Here is a 23,389-nt window from a genome sequence, read left to right on the forward strand (position 1 = left end):
AGCTCTGACTCCTTTAACCGTAGCCCCTGAACTTAACAAATGGCATTTTAATAGTTGATATACACAACTAATTTCCATAAACGTTAACACTTCCCACGTTTTCTTGCTTACCAATAGCAAAATCCTATCCATGCATCCGGGTCCTACTCCAAAGCCTCTTCCTCCCTGGAAGAGTTCCCTGATCCCTAGAACCAACTGTTTTCTTTAACTCGTAGCAAATGTTTATATCTATTTAGCACTCGTTCTTACATTATAGCTGTTTACTACTCCTTTCCCGGTTCCCTTCCCCTCCTCCCCGATACCAACTCCTTAGGGGCTGGGCCAGTGGTCCTACTCGCCTCTGACCCACCCTCGCCATCCAGCTCTTGGCACAAATGCAGCTCTAAGGGTTCACGGGGAAGCTCCTGTAGAGTCAGAACCCTTTAGAGAAGTCTGTGCCCGCGGATGCCTGGCCTGTCCTCCCGCGGGGGAGTAGTCTGACAGGCCTGGTTTCCACCCTCTCCCCACTGCTCGTTCCGACCCCCGCGGAGCAGGGCGGAGTTGGGAGTGAGGATGAACGGATCCCCGCCTCCCTATGTGCAAGCCCGCGGTCCCAGCCGCGGTCGGAGTAGCGCGGGATGTCTGCGCAGGCGTAGTGACGCTCTCCGAGCGCGGGACGCCAGCGCCGTGGGCGCGAGGCCGCGCTCGTCCACTGCCCGGGAGGGTGGGGTTTCGGCGCAGGGGCGGGGCACAGCGCTGTTCTCGCCAGCTCATTGGTCTGCCTGCTGACGGACAGGTGGGGCTGGTGAGCGGCGTCGGAGCTGCCGACCAGCTGTAGAGCAGAGGAGGGAGCGGGCAGGTGTCGGCCTGAGAGGTGCTGGAGTTCATTTTGTCCCTGACTGGGGCAGGACGGTGGTCCATGGTTCACCCTCTTCCGCCATTACGGGGGCCGGGAGAGACCCCACTTTCTGGAAAGCTGACCTGGCAGCAGTCACAGCGGACTCGTCCCCCCAGGTCCCGAGCCTTCATTCCGATTCTCTCAGCTCCAGCCTTAAGGCTCCGGGTCCCTGGGGGTAGTTTCATAGGGCTTGAGAGTCCCTGTCGCCGCCACACTTGGTCCAGCTCAGATCTGGCATTGGCAGGTCCCTGCCTGGCTGCCACCGACGAGACTTTCTAAAGCTCGGGTGCCCTTCCCGGCAGAGGCGCCAAGATCCACTTTAAACTCGAGACGAGGCATTTCTGATGAGCTCCTGCTTATCTTCCCAGCCACATCTCAGAGGGAGATCTCCAGAGTCAGGCCGTTTCAGCCTTTGTACTTCCTCATGAACTGTTCTGCCTGGCCTGTACCAGCCCCTTGCATTGGAGATGCTCTGACCTCACGCCACCCCAGGCCTTCCCCGTGCACCGCGACCGACCCCTCTTTACCCCCACCTCCGGGCTGGGTTACTCGGGTGCTCTGAACAAACCGGCACTCTGGCCACCCTGTACCTCAACACTTATCACTCTGCTTGCTTCATGGACTGTGAGCAACTTGAGGGCAGGGACTGAGTGCTTTTCAGATGTGTATCCCCAGGGTCTAGTACAGTGCAGCACAGAGGCTCAGCAACTGGGCTAGACGGCTCAAAAGACAAGATTAAAAACATGTCTGGCTGGGCTGTGGCATTTTTGTGGGCTCACGAAAGACATGAACCATCTCTTTGACCTCTGAATCCTGATAGCCAACAAAGTGACAGTCCTTTTGAAATATCTGAATAAATTCAAGATGACAACTAGTGAAGTTAAGTTGTTTAGTTATGGTGCCATCACACAGCCTATGAAACATCTTCCGCTCTATCCATGGGGGCAGGGCAATGGGCCTCAGGGGCCAGTCACTGAAGAAAATCCAAGTAGTTTAGGAGGGTGTGTTTGTGTGTGCAGTGTTACAGACAAAGAGGACACCAAATCCAAGAGGTGTTTACTATAATGAGTGTTCAAGGAAGGTTGGGTTCTCTCCAAATGATCCTCCAAGGCTCTGGGATGACTCATTCTTCCTTGGATTCTGGGGTGGAGCTGATATTTGTTCCCTGAGTTGGGCCCTGCTCCCCCTTGCCCTTGGGATCCCCTGTGTCTCCAGCCACTAGAGCCATGTTCCTCAAATAATTGGTGTTAAAGCAGTTGGTCTGTTCATCCCCAGAACTCAGGCTACAGCAAAGGGCAGGGTCTCGCCAGAAGTTACGTCGGGGACCACACAGGTCATCGATGAAGGCTGATTTCTAGGCAGGAAAAGCAGAATAAAGCAGAGACCATGGGGGAAGTGGTGGACAGAGGTCAGCCATGAATACTTGGGTGCCGAAGTCTCTTCCTTTCCTCAGCTTCTACTCCTTTCTCCCTGGAACCCTTCGTGGGGCTCAGAGAGGGTACAAATCTGCCTCCTTGAACAACTAACTGGCTTCCTTGTGACTGACAGATGTGCACAATTGGAAATGCCAGAAGCTTGAGGCCCAGAGAAGGCACAGGAAACTTGGGAGTGGGGAGCAGGGCAGGGAAGGAATGAAGATTTCTGGAACCAAGAAGGAAGATGTCCCCTACCAGTCCTCATCATTTCTGTGGGCTGGTTTGAGGTACTAAGGAGAAGGGGCCTCCTGCAATTCTTGCGCTTTCCCTCCCCTCCCCTGCATTCCTATGATCTTCCCTCCCCAGACACTTACCTCCTCCTCAGCACAGCAGGCCTGCTCTGGAAATGGCAGTTCACAGCAGCGGGCAGTCATGTTCTGGATCAGCCCGTAAATCTGTTTGCTATGTTGGTGGGAAAGGGGCAAAGGTCAGGGACTTTGGGCATTCCCAGGCATCAAAATGGTACTGGGAGACCAATGATTTTGCTTTTCCCAGGGGTGCCCTAGAAGGTATCCCATAAAAGAGATAAGGGAAGAGGGTTGGGGAAAAACTGGGCAAGACTCACTGCTTGGTGAGAAATCTTCCATTTCCACAGAGATGGCCCATGAGGTTAGGGGTGACTCGGCTGAGGTCCAGGGTCAAGATGTCCCGGTCATAGTTGGGGAAGGGAGCCTGACTGGCAAAGCACTCATCACGGGCAGGGCTAGGGGGGTAGTGGCAACACCCATGATGGTGGGTCTTTATGGACTGCTCCTGGTCACAGTAGCTATCAAGGACATCCTCCCACTGTGGGCCAGAGAGAGAGAGAAGTCAGAAGTCTGGACACTTGGCCCCTTCTCTCCTCTCTGCTTCCATTTTCTTTAGTGTGCCAGGCTATGAGATGAGGGGCTCCCAGCCCCAGATGTTGAGAGGGGAGGGCAAATAACTAAAGGGCAAACAGGCAACTATGGACATGTGGGGTTGGGAAGGTGGCAAGGTGGAGGGAGGGATGCAGTTTGGAGTTGGCCACAGGAGGAGACGAGCTGGCATGCTAGATGGAGGGGGTCAGGTGAGGCCAGAACTGGATGGATGGTTGACAGGTGCATGTGTGGGGTCTTGGGTGGATGAGGCCAGCAGTGTAGGATGAAGGCTCAAGATGAACAGACTCAGATGATGAACACAATGGATGGACGGACAGTCACAAGCAGACAAATGGGTGTACATGCTCACAGCAGGGAGGTACATGGATGGATGGACCGGTGAGATCAGTAGTCGGAGATGGGCGGGCAGGCAGACAGGATCTTGGGGTGCTGGGAAGCCCACTTACGGCCTTCCATGTACAAGTGTGGTTGTGCCCTTGGTGGCAGCAGTGCTGGAACTCCACCTCCAGCTGGGTCAGAGCTTGCAGTTGCCTTTGGATGGGGTCCGTAGCTGGGAGGTTGCGTGGCACAGAGCGGAAGCGTCTCAGGTGGCAGATGTTCTTGACATTGTCCAGTGTGGGCATTCCAGGGGGAAAAGGCAGCTCGGGGCCCGAGGAAATACCAGGCTGGTGGCTGGGGCAGGCCTGGAGCTGGTAATGTGGCTGGGGAGCTTCCTTCTGGAAGCAGGAGAATCGAGCCTCCCCCTGCCGTTTGCAGCACCAGTGGGCTCGGGTCTTGACCGAGAATTCGGCCTCACAAAACCGGGTCATTGCATCCTCCCACTAGAGCAAGAGGGGTGGGTCAGCCCAACAGCCCATTGTCCACATTCCTGTCTTCCTCCCAGGTTCTAGGAAAGGACCCTGGGCAGGTAGACAAGAAAGAAGCAGAGGCTCCCTTCCACACTCCTGGCACACTAGGGAGCCCAAGGATGGGACTTACAGTTCCTCCACACCCAAGCCTAGGCCTCTGAAATCACATTTGTCTGGAGGTCAAAGGACATCCCCCAGGATCAAAAGCCCAACGCTTACCACGAGTTTTGCACAGTCCAGGCGGTTTATGTGGCTGCGGCAGCGGCAGCAGCGGGAATAACCAGTCTCCAGCAAATTGAGGGTCTCACCCTGGCGACTGAGGTGGGAATGGCCAGTTTGGGGCAGGTTCCAGGGGCCGTACACCACGTGTTGACGGTTAGGGAGGCAGATCTGGTTCAGATTGTCTGGAGAAGGCCGCCCTGGGGGGAAGCCATCCAGCCGGTAGCCCCAGCTCCTATGGGGTCGGCCCTTTTGGCAGTGTTGGGCTGGATTCCAAGACTCGGGCTCTGGGTGCTTCTCGCCTGTGAAGGGGGCTGGATTTTCTGGAATGGGGAAAACAGCGGTAAGGGGGAACATGTGGAGGAATGGATAACGACCTGATGAATTGGGAAGTTTGAAAGAACTTGGGGTTGAGGAGAAAGAGTTAGGGAAAAGAGGAAGAAATTGATTTGTGGCTTTTTAAGAATGACTGACTGAAAGGAAAAGAGAACTGAAGCAGGGAAGGTGTCACTCTCATCACCCCCAACCCCTACCCCTCAAATCAGGCCCCTCTCTCTGGGCTGTACCCTGAGGCTCAGGCTTCTTGCCCCTCTCCCCAGGGTCCTGAGTTCTAAAGCAGGGGAATGGACAGTCCAAAGCTGTCACTCACCCTCTCTCTGCTTAGATTGGAAGATCATCTCCTGATGTGAGAAAGGTGGGTCTACTGGGGTAGGAAGAGACGGGTAAGCAAAGGTACAGCCTACCCCTACGCTGTGTTGGGATGGATGCCTGACTAGTTTCCATTCAAACGGAGGAACTCAATAGAGAAGCAAGTGAAAATACATTCTACTTTATTGTAATTTAATCTCATAAATTTATAAAATAGGTATTATTCCCCCAATTTAACAGATAAAGAAAGTAAGGCTTGGAGAGGTAACTTTACCCAAGGTTACACACGTAGTAAGTAGCAGAGGCCACCATTTCGTCTGCCGCCAAAGCCCATGTTCGTAAGGTCATGGAGCAGGTGGGTGGGTAAAGAGGAGAGGTGGTCACTTACCTTCTTTCTGTTCAACAGGGAGTTGGGGAGGGGGCAGCTCTTCCTGGGAGGGGTTGGCTTCATGGGGGTGGGGGACAGAGGAAGGAGCAAGAGTCAGACTGGGGTCAGAAGGACCCATAGTGGGGGTGGAAGCAAGGAGATGGGCAAGCACTCACCGTTTTTGTCAACAGGGAGTTGGGGAGGGGGCAGTTGCTCCTGGATGGGGATGGCTTCCTGGAAGTGAAGGGGCTGCACTACGGAAGGAGGAGTGGGTGAGCAGTCCACCCCCTCACCTAGCCAGGTGAGGAAAGGGGGCAGGGGCTTCTTCCCTCCTCCCCATCTGAAGAACAGGAAGTAAACCAGGTTAGAAACTTGGAGAGGTAACCGAGAAGGGCTTATGTTGGGGACTTACCTTCACTCTGACCCTCAAAGTGAGGGCCAGGTTGAGGGGTATCAGGGTGATCCATGGGGAGAGCTCGGGTCAAGGGTGGGGAAGGGGGTGCTGCATAGCCAACTAGAGGCAAGAGGGGAGATAGTCTGAGCCCACAGTTTCCTCCTGGTCGCCAATCCCATGCTGTTCCCCAAACCCTTACCTTCTTGAAGGTACTGGGTGAGATCCTCTGACTTCAATTCCCTCTGCCCTGGAGCCTGGGGGCCTGGAGGGAGGAGGAAGGAATCAGGGGTGGTTTTGAGGGGCCCTGCCCTGGCCCTGAGCCAGGGATGGGGACATCAAGCCTGTAGGGAAGGGTGATCAAGGCACTAGAAGCCCCTTGGTATTGTTCCTGCCCCATGTTCCCTAATTCACCTCCCAAACACACCCAGATGCGATTATTGGATTCTGAGAAAGCCTGTGATACTCTGGTAGTCCCCACTTCCACCTGGCTCAAAGCCTTGGGTCTCCCAAGCTTAGCCTGAAGGGAATGTGACATATGGGGCTGGGGAGGGGTGGCCCTAATCTCCTCTGTCAGGGTCTCTCCCTCAGGGCTTCTGGGCTTTTCTCTCCATTGCCTCTCTGCTGTGAAGATTCTCTAGCTTTCAGAAGGAAACATCCTCAACCCTGAGCTATTTGGAGTTTCACCTGCCCAACTCCTCCACCCACCCTCCTACTCCAGGTCCTTTAAGCATCTTTACACCTTTTGAAAAGGAGCCCATCCAGAAGCTTAAGTGCCTCCCCTACAGCTAGTCTCAGCTCCCACCCAGCCTCAGATTAGGACCTGGGGGACTGAAACAAATCACACCCACAGCCACAGGGCAAGGAATTATTTGTAGCTCATCTGCAGACACAAAATACTAGAAACTTGGGAGGGACAATGAGAGTCTTACAAAGACATATATCTTACAAAGAGATATAGACCAGCTCTACTGACATTCTCGCAACAATTTCCCTCAGGAGTTCCCTGCTGGGCTTAGGCACCAAAGCAGAAAAAGAATGTGTGGTAGAGGGTGTCTGGCAGCCCACCTGGCACCCTGCTGTTGGACATCCCCTTAACTCCTCCTTTAACCAGGCAGGGAGTCAGTCAGCAAACCGATTTTGAACAGCCTTGGGAGCCCCTTTCCCCTCCCTCTACATAGGTCCCCCACATATGCCCTCCTCAAGCAGAGGTTCCTTATTCTGTGAATCTACCCAGTCTGTCAGGAGTCGCTCAGGTGACTCAAATTTTGTGTTTCTTGTCAGCAATCTCCAGGAACTCCTGGCTGCTTCCAAGTCCCTGTTCCCCACTCCCTGGTTAAGGGTTCCATTGCCCCAGACCCACCATGGGTCTGTTCAGAAAAGGGAGGCCGAGTGGAGAATCACCTTGCTGGTGATGAGCTGTCTAGGATGCCTGGACCCAAACACCAGCCAGGACCCCAACCTCCCACCCAAGCTCACCTCCCTCTGAGGCTGCAGAAGCAACAGCCAAATAGGCCAAGACCAAGGCTGCTCTGGACACCGTCCCCATCCTGGGGTAAGCACTGGCCGATGGCCACCTGGGAGGTGGGTTCTCAGGTAAATCTGGATTTGAAGGGCTGGGCTGCTGGGAGCCTGCTTCTCCGGTTGCTGTTACTGCTGTTGTGAACTTCAGGGCCTGTTCCTTTCTTTTATATGGCTGGCTGGTCATGTCTCCCGCCCGTCTCAGCTTCCTGCCATGACTCAGTCCCAGTTGCTCCTCCTCTGGCAGCAGCTCCTCCCAAACTCACCCTGAAGCCTTCTCAGAAGATTGAGAAGAATGGGGGTGATGAGAAGGGCACATTCTTCTGACCCCAAGAGAAACTGATGCTGTGAATCATGGAGCAGAATGTTTAAGACCTTATTTGGGGCCTTAATTTCTCTGTATGCTGTATTCTGTGGAGAAGGGATTCAACAATCTATGGAATCAGAGTTGAGGAAACATGGCAGGAGTTTACACTGGGGATTGGGACAGTTATCCCAGTGAGCTCCCCCACGACTGAGAGGCTTGGGCTGTCTCTTTTGAATTTCCCTAATCCCCTGGGATAAAATAGAGGGAGACAAAGCCCAACTCCCTTTAAACTGCCCTCTCAGGAGTCAGAGATGAAGACACATACCCAGTAGCTTCAAGTTTATTATTTTTAGTTACATTCTTCTCACATCCAAACAGCTACAGCTTCCCTCCCTCTGCAGGATCCCCAAACCAAGTCTCTTTTCAGGAGAGAGCAGATACATGCCTCCAGATGAGTTCTGAGGTTCTGGGGGTTCTTCAGACTCTGTCATTTGGATTGGGGTCCTCTGTGTAAGGGAGGCTGGAGGTCTCTGCCTCATCTATGTACACAGGCTCAGAAAATTTCTTCAGCATTTGGGACCCTGCTGTCTTTTAGCTCCAGCAGCCGCCCCACGGCCTCAGTTAAGTCCCGCTCCCCAATTCGACGATTATCTCGAGTCCTAATGTTCACTGTTCTCTTACTTTGCTCTTTCTGGCCAACCACTGCAAGAAGAAGGGCGGTTTGAGAATCTCACGGCAAATTTCCTTTTGCTATACAGAAATTTAAAAGGCCTAAATCTGTAGGAAGCTTGGGAGCAGGGCCCAGATAGGGTCCAAAGAAAGATGTATTTAGCTGTCCCTCACTCCAGTTCCCTGCTCATCCTGAAGAGATAAGGAAATATCCCAGCCATTCCCTTACATGCCTTATCACTTCCTGTCAGGAGCCCAGGGGTCAGAGATACTAGGGTCAGCCAAAGAAAGACAAACAGATCAACAATAAGACAGAGAGAAGCACAGTGTATAGGGATGACTGGGGGTGGGGAGGAGGGGGAAAGAGGAGGAAGAGGAAGATGGCACTGGTGGAACATGTGCAAGACAACCATTGGATTATGGGATGGCCTACTCTAAGTGCTAGCAGGGCAAGTAGGGTGTGCAAAAACTGGAGAATCAGGTAAACTGGCTGAGGAGTTTCTGTTCTTTGTCTTCAAGAGAGATCTCTGAGCCCTGGAAAATTAAAAAAAACAGGAGCAAGGTAGGGCTAGACTTTTCTCCCTAAGGTTTTTCTCTTCATCCCTTAGGGCTGACTCCATCCAGGTCTAGGATAAACAAAGCTAATTAATTAACACCTTATTAACCCTTCCTATCCCTTTCTCTCTAATGATCCCTTGGTTAATTAGCTAAACAAACTAAGAGCTAGGGTGGGGGTGACTAAGAGGAAAACTGTTCTGAGGGTCAAGGTGGTTGTCAGGTGGTAAAGGAACCTGGTGCCCGAATGAGTCAGGTGTTCTGAATCCTGCCTCCTTCTGGTCCCAGCTCAGCTAATGAGCTGGGACCAATTAACCCAAATAGGCAGATCACCAAACTTAATAGAAGGAAAGATTGCAGACGGAGGGAGGACAGCTTAGGGCTCTGAGATCCTGGGCCGACCTATTCACTTACCAAACTGAAAATTGTAGTGGGCAAGCTGGGCCCGGCGAATTCTCCGGCTGAGGGTCAGTCCAGAGTCAGCATCCAGGTCTCCAACTAGTCCTGCAGCCTGCAGGCTCCGCTGTGCCTGGAGCACGGGTTTGGTGATACATGCATAATTTAATGGAAGGTCAAGGAGCCAGAACAGTCTGATGACAATCTTCCCTAAGTCCCCCCATCTGTTCTTCCTTCCCCTGCCTCAATGCTCACCTTTTCCCACCAACAGTCTCTCCTCATTTTATCTCCTCACTGAGGCCTCTTCTTCACCCCAACCCCTGCAACTTTTTTTGTCTGCCTCCTTGGGTGGGGATGAACCTCCCTGGATTTTGCTTGCTTCTACCCACCACTCTACCCAATCAGCTGATCAATTCTAGTACTGTACACACCCCTCAATTCTCTCCAGAAAGGAAAAACAAAACCAACATTTACCAAGCCCACTTTTGTGCCACTTGCTCTGCTGGCAGCTTTCAATATCTGTCATTGTTTGATTTTCAAACATCTCCACAAGGCAGGGCTCATTCCCATTTTTGAGATGTAGGATGTCCAGCATATCAGATAACTACCATTCAAGCCCAGTCTTGTGTCTCCAACTGCTGTGCCCTTTCTACTGTCCCATGTCACCTCTTCCAGCCCATTCTGGGCACTGGACTCCCTGTTAGTCCTGATTCTGCCCCTCCTCTTACTCTCAACCCCTTACCTCTCTGGCATATTCCTCTTGCTCAGTCCCCACAGGGATGACCACCACCTGGAGTGGGGACAGCCACAGTGGCCTGGTTGGGAGAGAACAGAAGAGGGCAAATTATTCATTTGGGCTATGGCGAAAAGTGTGGTGGAAGAGAGTAGATTTGAGAAGAAAACAGAAGCTGGGGTATGAAGAGAGATAGGATGTGGGGCATGAACCATCTGGTTTAAAGGCCAGAACAGAAATCCAGGGTCAGAGGTCTCACCATTTTCCTCCACAGCTTTCTGCCAGCACTCCCAACATCCTTTCCACGGAACCTAGCACTGCTCGGTGAATGAGGACTGGACGCTCCAGGGCCCCTGTCGGCCTTGCGGGAAAAGGGGGGTGGGGTGGGGGTGGAATGGAGGAGGCATCACAAATAGCATACCCAAAATCAACTCCCAGTTTTCAAGAAATCCTCAGCCATGGCAGAAATTTGGTTTATGTTTTAGGGTCAAAAGCAGAGGAGGACGTTGCTCTACACCTATTCCATGGGCTACCAAGGAAGAAAGGGATGGGGCAAGGTTCAGTACCCCCTGTACTGGAGGCCAAATCTCAGGGGCAGTTGAAAGTCAAGCTGGATTGTCCCACACTGATGGGGCCGACCCAGGGCATCGTGGAGGTGCACATCAATCTGGAGGAGACAGATGGAAGGGCATGAGAGAAACCAGAACCAGTATCTTCCACTAGCTGTCCCTTACCCCATCCCTTCAACCTATCCATGTATCACATTGTTTTGAGTCATGTTGCACACCTCTATCACACTCTACTCCTCTACTTCACTCACTGGGGGCTTGGGCAATGACTCTCCACTTAAGTCCTATAATATTTTAGGGGATATAAACTTTCATCAGAATGCCCATCCACACCCTGTCCTCTCAATTCCTGGAGCTCCTCTTCTCAGTGACCTTTACCCCCAGCCATACCATAGCTACATCCTTCATCCCGTCAGTGCCTAGAATGGCTGCACCTCTGCAACAACTCATCAGACTGTTACCGCCTCTTAGCATTCCAGGTCTGACAATTATTCCTATTCCTTGTTCCTTGACCTATAGGTTCCTCAACTCCTCTTTTTCCTTCCCATCCACAGGCCCCTCCCACCTTTGTTTCTATTTTATGCAGCTGTAACCACTCTCCCTTTCCCTTGTACCGCTGTTTTTCTGTCACACCCACCTGGCAAAAACCCCATCCTAGGGCCACCCTAGTCTCCCACCAGCTTGACCCTCCAACAGAATTGCTCAACATTGAGCAACATTGTGGTCAATGCAATTGCTGGTCAACTTGTCACATACCACAAAAACAAGAGGTTGATACCACTATGGAAATCACTGTTTCCAACCTCAACTGGACCCTCGCTGCTGCCAGCAATCCTTTGGCTACCCTAATCAGCTTTTTGCCTTACTGTCCTCAGAGATTTTCAAGCTTTCTCCTCTCTCTTCATATTTTCCACCCCCCTCAGTAGGCAACTCTCCTCCTTCCGCTCTCATCTCAGGAAATGATCCTGTCTCTTGGCTCATGAAAATTCAGATAATTGATTTCATGAGACGGTAAAATGCCTCAACGTCCCATCATCCCACCTGTACACTTCCTTGCATCCACCCCCTGCCCTTCCTCATGCCCTAACAAAATGCCAAAGGTGGTCCCTAAGTGGAAGGCTCTTGATCCAACCCCTCAAGCCTCCCCAGGAACTTCCCTTTACTATAACCCTTCTCCTACAACTTCAACTTCCTTCCCACCCAAACAGGCTCCCTCTCCTCATAGCATTTAAACATTTGCAAGTCTCTCCCTTCATAAAAATCTCTTTTGACTACTCAGGCCCCTTCAGCTATCCTGCTTTGCCTTAATCAAAGCCAAAATTCTCATTTTTGCTCATTCACTCACTCCTGTCTGGCTCCACCCCATATCCCTCTACTTCACTTTATCAAAAACGGGCCTTTCCAACCTAACAGCCTTTTTACTAAATCCAGCAGACATTTTTCATTTCTCCACCACCCCAACTCCCTACTCCTCACCCCCGAGTTCACTTCTTCCTACTTGCCATGTGAGTTTTCACCCCCCAGCCTCTGCCTACACTGTTCCCTCCCGGAATAACTCTTTACTTGGTCACCAAGTGCTCACCTTTCAGACTGGAAAGAGATTCCTGCAGGAAGCCTTTCCTGACCCCCCTTGCTAAGGCACTCTCTTAGCACCTCAGCACTGATTCTGCCATGCTGAAATGGACTATTTACCTTCCTGCAGCCCTCACCAGACTCTTCTTTATATTCTTTATAAATTAAAAAATATTCCTTTGTACCCACTTAGTATTCAATAGAACAAAATGAAAAATGAATTAAAAAACTCTAAGAATCCCCAGCTTACCTTAGGCCCATAGAAGGCACCATCTCCAGGTTTGAGGTCCCAAGATTCTCCAAATTCTTCCAGGGCTTGTTGAAGGATCTATAGTGGGAATGAGACAAGACAGGAACATGTCATCTTAGACATTATGAGCAACATATCCCTCCAGTCGCCAACAAATGACCCCCTCAGCATATACTTTTGTCTGAGAATCCTGCTTCCTGTCTCCCCTCCCCTTTCACTGGAGATTGGTTTATCTGCTTCTGTTTCCCTACCTCCTGCTCACCTGCTCAGCCTGGTCCCAAAGGCAAGGCTCTCCTAGGAAGCCAGATGGCCGGGTAGACAGTGCCAGGTGAAAGGAGAAGCCAAGGACAGCATAGACAGAGTGGAGGAAATCAAGACAGCCTCGGATCTCTGCTTCCAGCTGAGGGCAGGAAATAAGGGTGGGTGAGCTGTGACCCAGCTGAAGATCTGGGGTGATGGTAATTTGGGGAAAACAGAGGGTAAAAGCATAGAAAGGTAGCAAGAGGATACCCGGGTGCTGAACTGCAGTATGTAAAAAGGGCAACTCTAGGTCAGGGATGTTGGAGGATCAAAGGAAGAATGGAAGGTGGTTTAAAAATGCTTTGGTGGAGGTGGGGAAGGGCCACCTGATCCAGGGTACAGAAGATGTGAGCATCATCCTGCTGGAAGCCTCGCAGCCGGGTCAATCCCATCAGACCACCAGAGGCTTCGGCCCGGTGCAGGACCCCGAAGTCTGCCAGTCGTAGGGGCAGCTCTCGCCAGGATCTGGGCCGGTGGGCAAACATCAGGCTGAGGATGGAGTGGGGGAGGGGTTAGGGCCACAGGGAGACCTAGTCCCCAAAGACTTCTCTGCCCAATCTTCTTGCATGCGTCTCTGCACCATCAGTTAATGCCCACTTCAGCCTTGGCATGCCCTCCCACTGAGTTCTGTCAATCTTAATCATCATAGTCTGGGCCCTGCCTAGTTCAAAAGTGAATTTCTCAGTCACAGCTACAGTCATCATTTACTGTGCCCCTGTTCTGTCACAGGCACTGAGCTGAAAAAAGATCTTAGAGAGAAAATCCATATCCCTGATTTCACTAATAAGGAGACTTGAGATCTAGAGATTCAATGATTTTCCCAACTTTACATGGCTAGCTAGGGAACAGATTCAAGACTCAAATCAGGTGTCTTAATACTCTTTCCCAGGATCTTTCTATTACTTAATATTCAGCAGCATGGTATCTAGCCTCAGCTCTGGGAGGACCCAGGCCTCCTGGCTTCCAGCTTACCAATGTGCAGGGCAGTTCATGGGCTTGAGGGCGAGTGTGTTAGTGGGATGGTTGGTAGTGTAGTCACTCTGGGAGTCAGTAGGTCTGTTAGAGCCTGAGGGCTGCAGGGCAAACATGTCTTCCCTATAATGTTCCCAGTGTCCTGACTGTTCCCAGAGTTTCGTAGAAAACAGTGTGGGCGTTTTGACTTCTGAGAAACCACGGCGGGCATACTCGGCCTGGAGAAGAGCATACAAACATGGAAGGTCAGTGATTAGGAAGAGGAGGCAAGGTGGCAGCTGTCTGATTCTCTCCTGGGGTCCTCAGGCCATGTGGATCACAGACACAACCTATCATGTACCATGTTCCCATTCTATGCTCCCCCACTGCAGACCACACATTTCTAATATCTCACTGAAAGTCACCAGCACTTTACATTGGCTATATTCATACTTCTTATCCCCCTCTTTTAACTCTAGAACTTTGGCTTCCTCTGGGCTCTTAGTTCCCCCTGGTCTTCTTTCCCCAGGGCTTGGGTCCCCCTTACCCTGATAAAAGCAACAAGTGCATTGTACACCCTTGTCCCTCGGGGCAGGAAGAAGCAGCTGCCAGGGCTCAGTTCATGGAAGAAGAAGAGCTCCTGTTCCTGGGGTCAGGAATAGCAATGGTCAGTTCAAGGGAGAAGGCTGGGGAGAGGGAACTCTGGAATCCAGACGAAACAAGTGACAGAGGTGCTCTGTCTGTTTGATACTGAATCGGCTCCCAAATTCATCATGATCAGTTTCCTTTTTCTCTCTCCAGACCTTATTATCATCTCTCCTTATTTTCCTAATCTTCATACCTTCCCAATGCGCCGGTGGTCCCGCAACTCTGCTTCCTCCCGCCATTCTTCCCAGGCCCTCAGTCCCTCCACGGTGGGGAAGGAAATCCCTGATACTCGCTGCACTGTTTCTGGAGCCCCTGAAGACCTCCATAAGGATGACGAGTTCTGTGGGAAGACATAGAGAATCAAGGGGAAGATGGGGAGGACTGAAATCTTTCCCAATGTTCCTTTCAACTTTCACATGATACTCTGTAAAAGCATCACACTTCAGTCACTCAACAAAGCTTCCACCTCATTACTCTCCCACTACTTTTCTCACCATCACCACCAGCAGGATGGAGACCTCCATCCTCTAGATGCTCCCCTTGCCATGTTTACAGCCTTGGTCTGACTCTTGATTCCTCATGACCTGATCAAGCTAACCTTAACCTGCCATATTTTTTTTTCAGAGGCCTTTGTTTTTTTATTGAATGTAAAAAAAGTAGTCCTCATTATACAAGTTCAAAAACAGACTAATATATGAGGGTATACAACTGGCATACCTGTAAACTGTATCTACCCAAAAACTCAACTTGCAGACACAATCTACGTTATACTTTACGTCTTCATATTTACTTGATTACTACTCCCAAGTAAATGAAAATGAATTCTCCCCATTTCATTTCAGTGAATTTGTCATATAGTTTCAAAACAAAGGCAATTTTTTTCAACCCCAAACCAAAAATCTCTCAAGCACCAATTCACTATTTAATGCAAAAATACAGAAGACTAATTGTAAGGGTTCCCATTCAGATTTCGTCAGTAAAGTTTCTATGTTAATGAAATACAGCTAATATTTTAAAGTTTAACTACCAAGATAACAGTATTCTGATCTATAATTGACTTTAAAATAGATGCTTTAACATATATGTATGTTTAAATGAACAAAAGTTCATTTATTTAACCAGAATTCTGTATCTATTTCTTTCTTGCTAGAGTTCAGTCTCAATTCTTATTTCATAATATTAATCTGAAGAATTGCTAGAAGTTTTAAAATTATTTCAGTGCTTATAAATAAAAATCACTAGATAGTCTAGACCAATGGTTCCTTGCATCCTAATTATCTGGGGAGCTCTTTTTTAAAATACAGATTACAAGCTCCAACTCATAACTACTGAGTAACAGTGTCCCCGAGTATCTGTGTTTTTTTTTAAAAGTTCCCCAACTGATAAAGATATGCAGCCTAGCAAGGAATCCTCTGACCTAGACCAGTGGCTCTCAACCTTTAGAGCACTTCAGTATCACTTCAGGAAACTTTAAACAAGCAAACAAACAAATAAAAAACAAATTTGATTTAGTAGATGTAGCATGATGTCCAGGAACCAGCATTTTAAACAATTATTGCAGCTGGTCCACAAACCACCCTGAGAAACCATGCACAGACTTTATCAGGTTAAAAATGAGTACATTCAGCAATTTAGGTGACATTTCCTATAAGCCTTAATGAATCCTGCAATGGGCAGTTTTATCAAGTGTTAGAGGGCAACACTTAGCGTTTTTAAGTAAATATATTTATATTCTTAAATAAAAGATCAAAGTCATGTGGATTGTGAGACCATTTTCATTCATTAAAGAAGGGAAAGGCTCTTTCAAACAAACCATAAACCTTTAAACAGACCACGTTTTTTAGCATTTAACTTAAATCTATTGCTTTCTCAATTATTAACCTGATATGTGACAGGTAGTGATTCCAGCTTACCAAAAATGTAATGTGGATTATAAAAGATATGTATTCTAATCTTATACCTTTGTAAATCCTGTATGTTCCCTAGGTAATAGAGACTGAAGACCAGTTGAATATTAAATAATACTAAAACAGAGAATAATGTGCTTTGAATTTTAAATAATGAAATGTCATAGTATTTCCCTCACATAATAGGTTGCTACATACAATACTGGGGTAAAAAATTCTAGAAAATACTAAAGGTATCATGCTGCCTTCTTTTGTGAAGAAACTATTTACTAATTTTCTACCATTTCCTGTCATTATCTATAAAGTAGGTAGTTGGTATAGACCATTCCACTTTAGGAATTTTTAAAAAGCACAGAGAAGGAAATCACATGTAAGGCCACACAGCAACAGAACTAGCAAATAGGCCTTCAGGTCAGAAAGCTGGGTTTATCACCTTATCTCATTGTGTCATGACTGTTACTAAGTATTATAAATATTTAAGTATATATGAGTATGTGATAGCTCCACAAGCCCAGGCAAACCTTAGTGATACATGTAATCTACTTTGAACCCAGAAGCTACGTAAGAACTAAATAACAACAAGAAAGGTGAATTGTGGTTTCAGACTCCAGGAAGCAGATAAGGGCATCTTGCTCACTTATCCTTCCTATAAGACGCTATTTCATGTGCACCCACTTTTCCTTCACATTCTATACAAAGGCTCATACCACCTCTATCCAGTGGCAAACGTGATTCAACAGTCGGCATTTCTTCTTAACCAAGCAATGAAAAGGCAATTACCAAAAACCAGTGTTATATTATCAGAAAGGCAAGTCAACTCTTGAAATAAGAAACTGGAACTTCTAAAATTTACACCTATTAAAAAGCTAAAAGTTTTATACTAATTTTAAACTATGTAGCGTATAGACTATTATAACAATCAAACCACTTTCCAATTTATAAACGATTCAAGGCCAAAATAATGAAATTTAAAATTAAGTAAAACAAAAGTTGAAAAAAAAATACATATAAATATCAAAACCAAGTAACATTATGTCTGCTACTTAGAAAAAAAGCTTGTTGAGTGGCTAAAATGAAGGCATAGAGACCCAGCAATGCAAAGAAATGGATTTCAAACCCTAACACAATGGTATCAGGCACTACCTTAACATTGGTCTATACTTCGGTCATCTTAAATCCAAAAAATATGGGGTTGGGAAAGGAAACACACACACAGACCAGTCAACTTTTCACGTCCTTTTAGCTGGTTTGGCAGTTAACTGCTTTTCTCTTTCAATTTCCTTTTCTCATTGCTGCTCCCTTTCCAACTCTTCTTTCTGCCTCTTCTGCTGCAGTTTAAGTGGGCTCTCTCTCTTATTTAAGTTTTTTTAAAACTTTGATGTCTTTTCATGAAGCATCAGCATTTGTTTTCTTATATTCACCAACTTGGTATGATAGTGTTTAGCTTCAGTGAACAAAGCATTAATATCCAACATAAAATGACATTCTTTAAAATTTTGAAATCTCTTGTTCCAGTGTATTTAATAATACAGCTTGGTTTTGTGTGAGTTCCTGGAGGGCTTGTTTTGGTTTCTGCATATCTGGCAAATAGTGAGAAAGCAATCCTTCTGCCAGTTGCTCCATGGCTTTGTCTTCTACACTCAAGTCCTCTATTAACCCTTCATCTAGAGTGGTGTCACTTAAACCTGGAGTAATTTCCACAACGCCCAGGCTGTCAGTGGGCCCTTTTAGGACCCTGTCGGGGACGGAAGCCCAGGGACATAACTTGCCACTCTTCCCTCTCCCCACCATTCTCACTACCACTGCCCTATCCATATCCCTGTACTGAATTCCTTCCTCTTCTAATCAATAGCTGCTTAGGAGAATAACCCTAAGCTTTGGTCAAATGTCAGTCAGTTCACCCCCTTATCAGTTTCCCATACAGCTGCTAGAAAACTCAACCTCCCACATCAAATTCTACTCCTGGTCACATGCAATTCAAATGCCTCTGCTTGTTCTTTTAGACTCCTTTAACCATAAGTGATAAGAAAAAGCCTACATTTCATAGCATTTTTAACTTTTCCTCAAACACTTTCTCAAGTGTTAGTGGTTTTCATCATCTCTATGGTATGGATTTCCTGGTAGGACAGGAATTAATAGCTCTATTTTACAGATGGGGAAAATGGGTAGATTTATCAAAGGCCACATACCTCATTAGTGGCAGAGCAAGGACTAAATGCATATGTTAGGTTCTTAATCTGGGCTTTCTGCCCTATATATCTGCCTCTGCCCTCATTCCCTGATCTCATCCCAACCGATAACTCACCCAGTCTAAGAAAAATATTTTCATTAAAGGCATGTCCTGGACTTAGGGAATTTTCTCTGTGCCTGTCAAATGGTTTTTATCCATCCTTCTGGACCACCTCTCTCTCTCCACAGAAGCCTTTCCCAAATGACCCTGTGCAGTGTGCTCAGGCCCTCTCTCTCCATATCCCTTAGCACTAACGTCTGACTATTGGCAATCTGAATTGGTCCTGGCAGGATATCAGACTGGGAATTTCTAGAAGTCAGGGACCAAATATCTTTTTCCTTTTAGAGTTCCCCCTTAACTATCGGAGTAGTAAAGGATCTGAGAGAAAGCATCATCTCCTCATTCACCGGCTCACTCCAGCGAAAGCAGGAGTCTCAGCAAAACCCTGCCCTCACAACTGACCGTTAGCAGCTTTAGTCCTCCAATCTGTCCAGTATGTCGAAGGTGGGGACCACGGCAAAGATCAACCAATGTGCCACACCTGGGAGAAAGAATGGCCCAGTTAGTGGCTTCCAAAATTTTTTTTTGAGTTTCTAGTCTTCTTTTTCTCCCTCTCATGGCCTTTAGCTAACAGAAAGAGGTGAAGAGGAGCTGCTCTACATAGAGCAATGAGAGATAAAAATCAACTTCTGTTTCCATTTCTTTCTCGGGAGCAACACAGATTACTTTCTATCCTCTTTCTCTAATGCCATTTTTGGCTTTCTTTGGTGCTTTCCCACCTCTCCCTGTTTCCTCCATCTTGACAACTCTCACCCATATACTGTTGCTGTTGGACCTGTCACTTTCTCCTCGATCAGGCGAAGTTTAAAGGGGTTATCCTGGGAGAAGGCAGAAGGGATGAATGAAGACAAGTCTTTATTCCCTGGGAGGAGAGAGTCAATGCTTCCCTCATGCCTCTGGATCTCCTCCTAAAACTGTACGTCTCCACCACACCTTGAATAGTTGTCGAAGTTCATCCCGGGAAGCCTCTAGCCGCCGAAAGGGTTGAGCAGCAGCTGCAAGTTCCTGACAAAGCTGCTCCAAAATGGGCAGCTCTGAGCTCCGGACTGTCCTGGAAAGAGAAGAGTTAGTTGGTTTGCAACCTATAAGAAACAACACCTGGGTTACACACCTGTGGCCTGGGGGGTGAATTCCTGTTCTCCAGGAACATTCAGAATTACTGGCAAAGAAAAACAAACTCAGAGAAAATAGAAAATCAGGTATAGATCGTACAGTTGGAGCGAAAGCTCTGTGCATAAAATTAAAAGCTGAATGCAGAGATTTATGTTGTATGTTTCCACAACCAAAAATAAGAAAGTGCAACTAAAGAGACAATGACATTTAAATGCAGTACGGATCTAAGAATGGAGGAGAAAAGGCTCAAAAGGACATCACTGGGACATATGAATAAATTAGAATATAGAATATAGGCTTTATTATCAATGTTAAGTTTCTTGAACTTGATAACTACACTTAAGGTAAAATTATATAAGTGAGTGTTTTTGCTCTTAGTAAATATACATGGAAATAGTATGTTTTCAGGCAGTAAGATGTGTGCAACCTGCTCTCAAACATTCAGAAAACTTAATAAATAGATGATGGACTGATAGATAGATACATAGATAGAATGACATGGCCGATGTGGCAAAATGTTAAAATGGAGGATCTGGATATCTGGGAGGAGGGGGAGATATGTTGGAGTTCTCTGAATGGTGTTTGTATTAGTTTTGCAATAATATAAACTGTAAAGTCAGAAATCATTTCAAAATAAAAAGTTTAAAGGAAAAAAAGTTGAGTGTGGGCAATCTGGGACAAAATTAGAGCAACAGTAACAAGAGAATGAAATGAATTTTGAAGAATTCATAAAGGATAGAGAAGATAAGTTTTAAACAGGGTTAGACAGAAGGCAAGGGAAATGAACTAACAGAGAAGGTACTACTGATGGTATAGTGGAGATTCGGAGAAGAATTACAACAATAAAGATGACATTAAAGACAGACATTGACTGAATTTCTACTATGTGCCAAACACTATATATGACTTTTAACTAATCTGATTTTTCACAAGAAGTATAGTGGGTTGAATTGTGGCTCCCCCAAAATATGTCAGTCCAGAACCTCAGAATGTGTGACCTTACTCAGAGCAAGGGCCTTTGCGGATTTACCTACGGAAGATTTCAAGATGAGATCATCCTGGACTAGGGTGGTCCCTAAGTCAAATGATGAGCATCCTTAAAAGAGATAGAAAGGGAGACTGCCTCCTCTGCTGACCCCTTGATTATGGACTTCTGGCCTCCAGAACTGTGAGAGAATTAATTTCTTTTGTTATAAGCAGCCAAGTTTGTTATGGCAACCCCAGGAAACAAACACAGGAAGGTAATATTATTTTTACAGATAGTACCTTGCATAAAATCACACAAAGAGTAGTAGGTGGTGGAATAGGGATTGAAATTCAGGTGGTCTAGGCTACAGAGCTCCACTCCTAATTCAATATGCCCCTCACAAGAAAGTGACAGTCAGGGGCAGGAAGGAAGGTCACAGGGCACCTTCCCACAAGCCTGGGGAAAACCACATCAAATCCAGTTATGTTCCTGGTTCTGGGAAGGGTACTATGAGATGCTTGAGCCATCTCCCAGCTTTCTCCTCCAAAGTGAATCCGCCCAAGGACAAAGAAAAGGGCCTCAGAAACCACTCTGGAACCATTCTCTTCCTTCCTTGCACTACTCACCGTTCCCTTCCCAAGAAGAAATCATGGTAGAAGCCAAACTCTGTACTTGGACCTCGACACAGAATAGCACCTAGGAGTTGTTCAGCTGCTGCCCCCAAGACATGGGTGCTGGAGTGCCAGAACACCTGGTTTCAAAGGAAAGGAGTTCATGAGTTCACAGCCTTCTCTCGAACCTCACCTCAGAGAAGCTGGTGGGAAAATTAGTATGCCTCTAGTACTAGAGATAAAACTACAAAACGAAGAACCTAGACCTTGGGGGTGACCATTAAACAGTAAAAAAGAAAAAAATTAAAGAATGGAAAAGAAAGCCAAAGACCAGTATCCCTTCTTTCAGTGCACAGAAGAAAGTAACTCCCAGCTCCACCCCTTAGTCCTCAGAGCTTCCTGGTCCTGGAGCATAGAGACAGAAGGCCGGCCAGTCTTCTTTTGCTGCTCCTATAACATCTCCTTTTGTGTCTTCAGAGTAAACTACCCTTGAGGACTCTGATTCTTCTTTTATTCTTTTTTTTTTCTCCCCTATCCCAGTGTGATGCATCCACTCCCAGGGAATTGGTCACCTATATACATACATGACATGTGATCTTCAAGTCATCTGGATCCTAAGAGACAAAGTCTGCATTACCCGAGCTTTCGTGATGAGGAAAGTGGGGATGATAAGGTTGTGTGCTCAGTTGAGGAAGCCATGATAGGATTAAATATACACTTACAATGTGAGTGCTCAAGAGCTGAACTGGTGTACTTCTGTTTCTCAACTGATTACCTTCCGCCTTCACAAGCGCAAATGATGTCTGCTTAACAGACCCAGGCTGTCTAATTTAAACCTTCTGTCATAAATTTCTACTTGGCCAGGAATAGTTAAGACAAGCACAGTCTGTGGCAGAGCTCTCTCCCAACTGCAAATGGTGAAACTAAGGAAAGGAAATAGATACTAAGATCCCCTGCTTGTATACATCTTAGTTTAGTAGTACTGTATTCCTGACAAGGAAGACACTTACTGCTTTCCCCTCTGGGGAATCAAATGTCAGAAATCTGAGGTCAGAGTCTGTCTCCAAGGGCCGATCCAGATCATAAGGGTCTCCATTCACTTGAGCAGCCACTGCAGTATCTGCCAGTGTTGAACTTCAGGGATTGGGATTGGGAATGAGGAAAAAAGACAGGGTTACAGCGGGAGACAGGGACTAATTGTGCAACAACTCCAAGCTTGCAAAAGGAAAACGATAGCAGTAGAACCTATCATTTATTTCCCTAATGGATAACAGAATGAGCAAAGACCCTGAAACTACTGCAAATAAAACAAATCCTCAGGACAGGCTATCTTGCTGGGGATGGAAGAAAAACCAGGAGACCGAGTTTTCTTTCCCTATCTAGGTCCAGAGGAAGTAAAGAGGCAGGGGGATGATCCTGGGCAGTAGGAGATGAGCCTGCTACCTGATCCTCCGTGCTATTTGATAAGGGGTTGTGTTCCATGCTACAGCATCCACTTTCTGGTCTCCAGGAAGTGATATCTTAATAGTCCGGCATTCATTCTGTGCCGTGCTTGCTGACCTCTTTTCCTGAGTAGCCCAGAGCTCCTCAAAAAGGCTAAGCCGCTCTGCCAACCAGCGTGGAGGGGTCGGCACAGCTGCCTGGAAAGAAAGATACGTTAGGAGATAACATTCCTTTTTGAGACCCGGAATGGTAAGAAATAAGGATATTTACATGGCCTTGGTCCTAATGCCCTAATTTTAAGGGCACTAGGGGATACAAGACGAAAGCCTGAGGTCCTAAGGGGTTCTGCACTCTCCCATCAGTGACTCTAGAAGGCAGATGGCGCACCCAGGTACCCTAAGGATCAGAAGCGACGTCAGGCTGGGTTGCGAGACTACACCCTGGGTTTCGGCTGGGCTGGGTCAAGTGGTTCCGAACTTTTTGGGTACCTCACGCACCGTGCGCAGCCCGCAGGATTGTAGCTCCAGGAACCGGAGCCGGAGCCACTTCCGATACAGCCGCATGCTGCTTCAGAACCTTGCTTACATTTCCAGATCATCGCCGCTTCTCCTTCACCAGATTCCTCATTGGCTTCTGGCCCAATAATATCTCCGCCTATTGGTAATTGCAACTGCCAATCTCGTCTGACACCACCTCCAGGAACTTTGAAGAGGTACACCCTACACAACACGAGCAGCGGTGCGCGGGGTTCCGGATTCCCGGAAGACCCAAGCTGTTACACACGCTGGCCTGCGGAGTTTCAGCTGAAACCCCCCAAGTAGCATAAGTATCCTGCGGCCTTAAAGACAGGAAGCAGGAAAACACTTGAAGGCGAGAATGGAAGAAAAACGGACCAGAAAGGG

General features: G+C 47.6%; 1 protein-coding gene and 1 pseudogene across 4 annotated transcripts; both read right to left on the reverse strand.

Moving 5' to 3' along the window:
• Window positions 1-1,752: 1,752 nt before the first annotated feature.
• On the reverse strand, window positions 1,753-23,152 carry LOC119526722 (threonine--tRNA ligase, mitochondrial). 4 transcript variants are annotated; one of them, XM_037826089.1, is made up of 26 exons: window positions 22,985-23,152; window positions 22,488-22,684; window positions 22,055-22,178; window positions 21,060-21,184; window positions 19,287-19,404; window positions 19,107-19,171; window positions 18,756-18,834; window positions 14,350-14,496; window positions 14,056-14,154; window positions 13,530-13,747; window positions 12,884-13,046; window positions 12,520-12,657; window positions 12,258-12,335; window positions 10,433-10,533; window positions 10,126-10,227; window positions 9,876-9,948; window positions 9,152-9,266; window positions 5,888-5,950; window positions 5,707-5,808; window positions 5,471-5,548; window positions 5,316-5,372; window positions 4,280-4,602; window positions 3,659-4,033; window positions 2,918-3,138; window positions 2,667-2,754; window positions 1,753-2,231 (listed from the first exon to the last, which is right to left on the reverse strand). In XM_037826089.1, exons 1-26 carry the CDS (start codon window positions 23,048-23,050, stop codon window positions 2,001-2,003), a joined length of 3,546 nt encoding a protein of 1,181 aa, XP_037682017.1. In that variant the 5' UTR covers window positions 23,051-23,152; the 3' UTR covers window positions 1,753-2,000. The 4 variants fall into 4 exon arrangements, with proteins under 4 accessions (XP_037682017.1, XP_037682020.1, XP_037682018.1 ...); XM_037826090.1 differs by lacking the exons at window positions 1,753-2,231; window positions 2,667-2,754; window positions 2,918-3,138; window positions 3,659-4,033; window positions 4,280-4,602 and having other exon boundaries at window positions 4,641-5,372; XM_037826091.1 differs by lacking the exons at window positions 1,753-2,231; window positions 2,667-2,754; window positions 2,918-3,138; ... (4 more) ...; window positions 5,707-5,808; window positions 5,888-5,950 and adding an exon at window positions 7,838-8,215.
• On the reverse strand, window positions 14,504-18,749 carry LOC119526723 (annotated as a pseudogene).
• Window positions 23,153-23,389: the final 237 nt, after the last annotated feature.

Source organism: Choloepus didactylus, chromosome 2 (genome assembly GCF_015220235.1).
Source record: "Choloepus didactylus isolate mChoDid1 chromosome 2, mChoDid1.pri, whole genome shotgun sequence".
NCBI classification, from domain to species: Eukaryota; Metazoa; Chordata; class Mammalia; order Pilosa; family Megalonychidae; genus Choloepus; species Choloepus didactylus.